This window comes from Dendropsophus ebraccatus, chromosome 6 (genome assembly GCF_027789765.1).
Source record: "Dendropsophus ebraccatus isolate aDenEbr1 chromosome 6, aDenEbr1.pat, whole genome shotgun sequence".
In the NCBI taxonomy this organism is placed as follows: Eukaryota; Metazoa; Chordata; class Amphibia; order Anura; family Hylidae; genus Dendropsophus; species Dendropsophus ebraccatus.
Genome location: NC_091459.1, coordinates 132,628,531 through 132,637,938, shown reverse-complemented (window position 1 = coordinate 132,637,938; position 9,408 = coordinate 132,628,531). Strand labels below are relative to the sequence as shown.

The window sequence follows — 9,408 nt, the reverse complement described above, 5'->3', positions numbered from 1 at the left end:
CTTACTTCCCGCTTACTTACTTACACCCGCTTGCTTCTTAGCTTCTTGGCAATGCAGGAGTTAACTGATTACTGGGAGACTTGATTAATTCAGCTACGTAGGTCTTTAAACTGACTGGTTTCTCTGCCTATCTGGAACCTGGAAGATCTGAGCGCCGGTCCAATGGGGATCTGGACCGGGCTCTTGTTCAGTATAACAGAAAGCTAAGGCAGTCTCTCAGGGCTGGCTATTTAGGATCATACCCTGGTCCCAGCTCCCCCTGTCTATTCCTGCAACCCCCGTACCTAATTCCTCTGCTTGCTCGACTTTGTTACCTGATCTCTTGCTTTACTTTTTGACTATCCGATTCTTACCTGATTTTGTACTCCACTGCCAGTTTGGTTCTGACCTTGCTTGTTTGACTATCCTATATTGTGTTTGTTTGTCTTGTTCTGTGTGCATGTATCCAGTACAGGGAACGTCTTTGTGGTTGTCCGCAGCTGCCTAGGGCCATTTGAGGCAAGTAGGTAGAGACAGTTGGTGGGATTAGTATTAGGGCTCACTGTCGTGTTGTGTCCCTGCCACCCCTGTGCTGACAGATATTCTGGGAAAAATTAACTAAAACTAATTAAGTAGGAGGTCGAGGGGGGTCCAACCTCTGTGTGCCGACTAATCGCTCTATTTATAACCGAGCCGGCGGGGGCCGGTACAGAGATTACCAGGGGGTTTAGAGGTCTGACCCCTGTACTTTTCCCTTATCCTGTTGATAGGGGAAAAATACGGACCAGAGACCATTTTTTAAAATCTGATCTGTCTCACTTTATGCGGTAATAGCTCTGTGATGCTATAACGTAACTAAGCGACTTTGAGATGCACCATCTACCATCAGGACTCTGGGATCACTTTACAGAGCCCTGATGGTAAACAGGCAAATTTCTGAACACACTGACCCCAACATCTATACGGTTAACTGTCGGGATAGGAGCGTGGCTTCTGTCCCGACAGTAGTGGCGTGTGCCAGCTATTAGTTGCACTAGTATCACTGATACTGCTTCTGTGCCCCTGCCATCCTGTGCATGTTAACGTCAATGAAGTATCAGGCATCGACTGCAGCACCATTAATAAACTGTGCAGCGATGGGAGGGGGTAAAGGTCCATCATTCTGTGCTAATTTATTTCATAAGAATTCTAAATACTAACCAGAGTTTAAGATTTCTTGTACACATCTTCTAATCCATTAACCATATACTTTAAAGGTCACTAACAATTCAGTGCTGTCAAGCTGTCATGTGTACATGAAGGGCAGCATTGTTTATGGCCTTTAAAAAATTACTATATGGTTTTTGCACCAGTTTTCTCCTCTGTAGGCTATAGCTCTAATTTTCAGTTGTCCCTAAGGTAGTGGGAGGAGACCAGCTGTTATACACAGAGAAGAGGAGATCCTGCTCCCTTATGTCTTTATAGCACATTATAACAAGTAGCAGCATGGTGGACATTATAGAGCAGTACTGAGCAGTGAATCCAGCACTGGATTGAGATATAACACTTACTAGAACTTCCATTAGCTTATATGTCTCTCTCCCTCTCAACTTCACCCCACAGCATCTACCTCCATCCTTTCTTTTCCAAAGATTTAATGGATAGCTTGTAACAAAATCCCTCAGTGAGCTGATCCATCTTGAGATACAATTTTGGAGATATTCAAAGTGAATAATGAGTTTAGGAAAGGAATGTAAGGAAGCAATAAGCTTTTTATATTTGCTTGTACTATAGATTCAGGCAAAGTTTGTTTGCGTGGTGGTGACTACTGAAATAAAAAAAATTCTGTCTGTCTTCATCTTCTATTACAGTGAGCTAATGTACAGTTAGTGGTTTATAATTTAGGTTAAAAGCATCTCCCTATACTGCATGGGGCGCTGAGGAAGAAGGCAATTTTCTTACCTTGATCCTCAGCACAGTTTTCATAAACTTTGTAGTTTATTATATATGTAAATTAGGTCGTTTTGGGCACTGGGGCGGGACTGTCACCCCCGCCAGCCCACTCCTCTAATGAATATTCAGGAGGCTCTCTCTAAACTACAAAGTTCTTGAATCCTGCATTGGGGATTGAGGTAAGAAAATTAACGCCATCCTCCTTGTGGGCTATAGGGACACCGGTCCGTTAGATGCTTCTAACCTGCTGACAGTTTCCCTTTAACAATTATTGGCCCATTTCCTTATGCTGATCAGAGATTAGACCCTTATCTATCAAATACCGAAGGTTTATCCAAAGGATAAGCCATTAATGTACAAGTCTGATTTAATAATATAATAATTTCCCAGCTCACCGACTTTGAAAAACTGATAAATGATTTTTATTTTTCAATGCTATTGGGCTATTAGGCTGGTGCAGTAAATAGTTTAAAAGTTTATCATAGCCGGGCTGAAGAACTCGCTACTTTCCTAAGATTAGATGTTGGCATCATTTCAGTTTGTGTCTGTGCACTTGGCTCTAAAGAGCTGTGTAAATGGAGACAAATGTATGTAATTTGTCCTGAGAGTATACAGGTTCACGGCTGCGGATCCTGAGAACTAGTCTTGGATAACAAGTGTAAAAGTCTTAGAAGGGGGAGTTTTTCTTTATGGTTCCCACTCTAATAGGCTCTTTCTTTCTTTTTGAAAATGATGTTGTACTCTTAGAGCAGAGTGGTGGTCGGAAACCTGGACAACGAGCTGTCAACAATGGGAGGAAAAGAGCGGCATGTCAGGAGAAGGAGGCAAGTTTGCTAAATTTATTTGCAAAAATATTTAACTTGACGAGTCCTACAAGTGTAGCTATGTTAGTTGAGATGGGAATACTCCTTTAACCTGTTAAGGACCCAAGACTTCCCAGTATGTCATGGGAGCCTATGACTTTGGATACCATGTACTGTTGCGCCAGGCGGTCAAGGGGCTCTATGAAGTGAGCTCAGGAGCTGAGCTTGTTTTATAGAGGGTGATGACTGGCTGCTATCAGCATCCGGGTCCTCACCCTCAATGACAGGCAGCAGAGATCACGCTGCTGCCTGTCATTAACCGCTTAAACATTTTAGTGTCAGTGACAGGAGCAGATCCTGTAAGTCAATGATCAGGACCCCCGTAGTGTGACTGAGTTTCCCGAACGTTCTCCCTTACTGCCACAGATGAACTACTTACCTCCGTGGAGTCCAGTTGGCGATCTTCTAATGGCGATCTTCTAATCTGCCGCTCAATAAAAGTTTAAATGACCCCTTTACTATTTTATATATAAAACAAAAAAATATATTCAATGTATATTAGGGAAGTTTAGAAAATATATTTTTTTAACCTTTTCCTTTTAGAGATGAGCGAACTTTTTAAATGATCAGTTCGGTGGGTTTTCCGAACGTTAATGTAATGTTTGATTTAATCAGAACTGCAACAAACTGCACAAAAACATTAAATAATTGCAGGCATTTAGCTGTTTTAATGCGGTTTAAAGTTCTCTCATCTATACTTACCTGTTCATGCTCCCCTGGGGTCCTTCTTTTCCGGATCTCTTCTTTGGTGACAGCCTTCTCAACCAATCACTGGCCGCAGGAGGACACCGTGGGAGTGTGGACAAGTGAGGAAACTTTTTTGCCGCAAAATGACGTTCCAGGAATGCCATGTGGAGCAGGTGATTCCTGCAACATGAACGTCATGCTTTCCCTGCCTCCCCCACTCTCCCTATCCGGGGGGTAACCATAGCAACCCAGACGCTGCCCAATGCGTCTAGGCGGCTATGGTTATAACGATCAGGCCCTTGCACTGACAGCTCATTCACTCTATATTACATTAAAGCACACATCATGTACTGTAATGTATTATAGATGTACCTGACAAAGTTAAAACACATAAATAAATACAAAAATAAAAAATGTAAATAAATAAAATAAAATAAATAAATATACACATTCCCCATCCCTCATCCCCCCTTTCTAAATGATCCCCTATAAATGAGATACATATATTTGGTATTGCCGCGTCCGTAATGACCCTGTCTATTAAATTGTTACATCATTTATCCCACCCGATTAACGCTGTAAAAAACCTGGGAAAAGGGGGGGGGGGGTGATTCAGACTTTTATTAGGGGAGGGGGCTTTTTACTTACAGTATAATACTTTTTTTTTTTTTTTACACATATACTAGAAACCCCCTGGGGGACTTCTAGTATATACACTTTGATCTCTCATTGAGATCTTTGCTGTATACTTATACAGCAAAGATTAATGAGATCGGCACTCGTTTGCTTTCGGCTGCTGCAGCCGAAAAGAAAACAAGTGCCGAGCCGGGGACGGCGCCATCTTGGAGCGGTCCCCGGCCGGCAGCAGTAACGGTTATGTTTGACAGCTGCATCTGATTACTGTATTAGCGGGCACGGCGATCGGACCGTGCCCGCTAATACCCGCGGTCCCGGGCTACAAGGGGCACCCTTAACCGGTTCAGAGCGGGGCGCCGCGCAGCGCCGCTCTGAACACCTCTTACGGGCGCATGACGTACGGGTACGTCATGCGTCCTTAAGAGGTTACATTTCTATGAAATAACTGAAGGCTTAATAAACTTATGAAATGCTACTTGAAGGGGTGCAGTTATTACAGTGGAGGGATTTATGGGGGTAACTAACATACAGGCCCCACAAATCCACTTCAGAACTGAACTGGTCGCTAATAAAATCAGAATTTGAAATTTTCCTGAAAATGTGAAAAATCGCTGCCAAATTTCGAAGCCCGCTTACATCCTAAAAAGTAAAAGGACGTTTACCAAATGATGTCACCATAAAGTAGACATGTTGCAGATGTTGCAGTAATAATTAGTTCATGTGGGATGACTATCTTTCTTAGGAAAAGAGAATTTTGAATGTAAAGAAATGTAAATATTTTAAATTTTTGCACAAATGTTTTTTACATGTGTTTTTTAAATGTGTTCAGTAGCAAAAGTTTTTGAAAAGTTCGGAATGAATCTGGGTTCGGGAGCCTTGACTCGTTCATCCCTATTTTCTGCCTGCTAGAGAGCAAAGAATATGATCAGGTTACTACTACACATTTCCTGAGGGAAACTAACCTATAGAGGACTATGGAGGTCTGCTCACTCTAAGTTATAACCGGTGGTAATGCGCAAGAATATTGTTATTTTTACACTCACTGTGTCAGGTTGTATCCTGTATTTCTTCATTCTGTGTTGTTTAGGCTTTGGATATTTATTTATGAGTAATGTACATGAACATATTACTTGGCTATTGAAATGTTTTCTCTGATACAAATGGAATTTTCCCCCTGAAAATGAATCTGATTTGTATGTGAGACCTAAGGGTTTTTTTTTAGAGGAATTGTTCCCATTTATAACAAGTTGTCACCATTTGTCAAGAGAATTCAGGAGAAATTATTTACTAGTCTCTTCGATAAATTCCCTTTGCAATGTCAAACTAGATATAGTATAAAAGCTTGGGGAGAAAAGAAAAAGAATTTCAGCTCCCTGAAATCTCTTCACCTTGAATGTCTAATTTATATCTGAATTCCAATTATTGTGATCATTCATAGAAAATCTTTATATTTCTATGTGAGGTCTATGACATTATATTAGTATTTGTATACAAATTCTGGGTACTCATTGTTCTCGTGCTATACTCCTGTCTTAGGTTGCTATGCAGTACAGTGTTTATTAGTGATGAGCGAACATCCCCATGTTCGGTTTTGATCCCGAACGCTAATGGACGTACAGTAGAAGCGTACGATTCAGTGCGTACAGATTAGCAGATGCAAAGCGTAAAATGCTTAATAACGGAGCAATTACGAGGTGCGTAGCATTAGCGTATCTTTTATTTGCCCGTGCATATATACACAATGATGTGCATACATGTATTACGTAATACGCGCGAGGAATGCTAGGCCGCAGTTTACAGTCAGTTCAGCAAGTCAAGATGTCCCAGCAAGCCTCCCCTTTTGGCCTTGGAGAACTCAAATACATTGCGAAGATAATGGACAGGATGGGCTATGTGGATGACTGGTCACTGCAGGGTTAAGAAATTGATCCTCCTTATAATGCTAAAACGCCAAATTCTGTCACCCTCCCTACACTGACAATTTCACAACGTTCTAAGCCCTAAGACTGATGACTTCTCTGGGAAACACAAACTAGGGATTACCCTACATGCTGGGGTTAGGAGTAAGAGCCAAGACTTTCTTAGATTTTATACTAAATTCTAGAAAATGCAAAACCATCTGTGAGCATAAGGGTCTTCTCAAGCATAGTCAACAGGACTGGGTCAAACCAAATTAGCAACAAGGTCCAAAAACAGAATCCAACAGAATAGTCACAGTTAACACAGATAACAGACTTGAAGTTAGAAAAAGCCAGGTAAAAATACAGGAATAGATATGGAGAAGCTTGCCAACTAGAAAAACCATGGATATTAGGCCACTTTTATACAATATAGAAGGTCAAGGACCCGGTCTAGGACATGATTGGACCACACACACATAGAAACAGACACAGCAAGGATGATCGGAGAAACCAGATGTCAATCACCTAAGCAAAACAGAGGTTAACTGTAAAGGGACCAAAGGGAACTCACAGGAAGAGACGGGTGTGGCAGATAATTCAATACCAGAGCAGAAAAATTAGAGCAGTGCTTAGACTGTAGCAGATGAAACATAGAACACAAGCACTTATTAATGGCCAAAAATGCAGTCTTGTTCGTACCTTACAAGCAGAAGACCATGCCGAGGTTTGACTAGGCATAGACAGTACACTCCACATGCAGCCAGACATTTTAGGGAGGTGTGGGGTAAACTAACTCTCTTTCCAACAGGTAGTGAAAATCCATCATGCCCAAGTTGGCATACAACTTATACTCTTGGTCAAAGCAGCCGCCAGCAGGTTCAGCCAACTTGAAGTGTATGGGCACCTTTAGAGTGCATGATCGACCATTGACCATAGTTGGACAACTAAGAGATAATTGAATGATATGGGTCGACCATCAACTGGCTGGGTAATTTTTCAAACACTGCACTGAACTTTGACTCAGACCTTCTGTATCTTGGAATTATTGTATGATCAAAAAAATCATAGAAAATATACGTCAAAACCGATGGCTACAGCGGATGATTAGAATGTGAAATGTTAAACAGTCTATTTCATTTTTCTCCTAAACATCACGGCTGATTTCATTTCACCGCTATGTTTCTAGAGGGGAATACTTTTTTTTTTTCTGATGAGTTACACTTGCAATAAAATATTAAAGCACAGTTGACTTCCTCTATCATCGCCTTAAGCGCTGTCCTGCTTTGAAGACGCAAAATGTGTTGTATCTGAAATAATACTAATGAGAAATTAACTCTGCTTTCGACTTTTAAACTAATATCAGAAGTATCTGTTGTAGTTCATTAAAATCCCCGGCATATGCCATTTGGTGAATCGAGGCAATTAATTCCCATCTCTGATTTATTCATGTTGAATGTTTCCTTCCTTAGGGAGAGCAATGCTTCTGTAGCAGAAGTGGGTCCATCTGACGTAAAGAGACCAGGTCTTTCCAAACACTGTTCTATTCCAGCGCTTTGATGAGTCTGGTGAACAGCACTTTGTACTCAGGTTAAGTACATCTCCAAGAACAACTTCCTGTGCTTAAGAAGCTTATGAAGCGAATGAACAAAACAATTTGATGGTAAATACACTCAAACCTGCCCTTTCTTTCGAAATAATAGAAATGGATAAAAGAAAAGTATGGAGAGTGCGGAAATACTTTCTGCAGACGTATGTTTTATCATTTCAAGATGTTTGAAGACCTTTAATTACTGGGATCTTTGGCCTCAGCTGTAAGGAATAAAGGGAATATGCAATAACAACGATAAAAAGTAAATGGCCCATCAGCTATAACACTAAGACCAGTGACGGGGGAAGTGAATGATATTATTTAGGGTAAGAGACGAGGGACAGCCTGATGGCTACATTTCTGGGTTGGAGCATGTCCAGAATGACAGGTTTGTGGAGTGTGTCTAGTATGCAGCGAATCACTCGGAAATTTGTTTCTCGAAGTTCGCGGATATTGGCGAATCGCATACAAACTAATTTTTATTAAAACAGGCAAACTATAGTAGCTACAATACTGGGACTATTTCAGTGTAGCAAATTTTTTAAACAGCTATTGCTGTGACAGTGTCAAAATTGAAAAATGTCAATCAGCCCGTCAATTATTCAATTTTCGCCATGGACAGTAGTGGATGTTGGTGGATCAGCGGCGTAATATCAATTCTCTCCCAGGACAGCAGTGGACGTTGGTAAATGAGCACCCAGTGAGGTATTAAGATGGACCCTGTGTTCACTGTGACTTCCAATAATGCACACCCAGCACCCAGTGACTTCCTATAATGCACACCCAGCACCCAGCGACTTCTTTTAATGCCCACCCAGAACCTAGTGACTTCCTATAATCCGCACCCAGCACCCAAAGACTCCCTATAATGCACCCCCACACCCAGCACCCAGTGACTTCTTTTAATGCCAACCCAGAACCTAGTGACTTCCTCTAATCCGCACCCAGTGACTTCCTATAATCCACACCCAGCACCCAGTGACTTCCTATAATGCACACCCAGCGACTTCCTATATTGTACACCCAGCACCCAGTGACTTGGTATAATGCACACCCAGCACCCAGTGACTTCCTATAATGTACACCTAGCACCCAGTGACTTCCTATAATCCACACCCAGCACCCAGTGACTTCCTATAATGTACACCCAGCACCCAGTGACTTCCTATAATGCACACCCAGCACCCAGTAACTTCCTATAATCCACACCCAGCACCCAGTGACTTCCTATAATGCACACCCAGCACCCAGTGACTTCCTATAATGTACACCCAGCACCCAGTGACTTCCTATAGTGCACACCCAGCACCCAGTGACTTCCTATAATGCACACCCAGCACCCAGTGACTTCCTCTAATGTACACCCAGCACCCAGTGACTTCCTATAATGCACACCCAGCACCCAGTGACTTCCTATAATGCACACCCAGCACCCAGTGACTTCCTATAATGCACACCCAGCACCCAGTGACTTGGTATAATGCACACCCAGCACCCAGTGACTTCCTATAATGCACACCCAGCACCCAGTGACTTGGTATAATGTACACCCAGCACCCAGTGACTTCCTATAATGCACACCCAGCACCCAGTGACTTCCTATAATCCACACCCAGCACCCAGTGACTTCCTATAATCCACACCCAGCACCCAGTGACTTCCTATAATCCACACCCAGCACCCAGTGACTTCCTATAATGTACACCCAGCACCCAGTGACTTCCTATAATGCACACCCAGCACCCAGTGACTTGGTATAATGCACACCAAGCACCCAGTGACTTGGTATAATGAACAACAGTCACCCAGTTACTTGATATAC

At 42.2% G+C, this 9,408-nt stretch overlaps 1 protein-coding gene across 1 annotated transcript in view; it reads right to left on the bottom strand.

Annotated features, from left to right (window-relative positions):
* TPO (thyroid peroxidase) overlaps positions 1-6,932 on the bottom strand; it is a 101,156-nt gene extending 94,224 nt beyond the window's left edge. The window contains exon 1 of the mRNA XM_069974286.1: positions 6,793-6,932. Within this exon, the coding sequence (XP_069830387.1) occupies positions 6,793-6,932 (140 nt within the window). The remainder of the gene's footprint in view (positions 1-6,792) is intronic.
* Between the last annotated feature and the right edge of the window lie 2,476 nt (positions 6,933-9,408).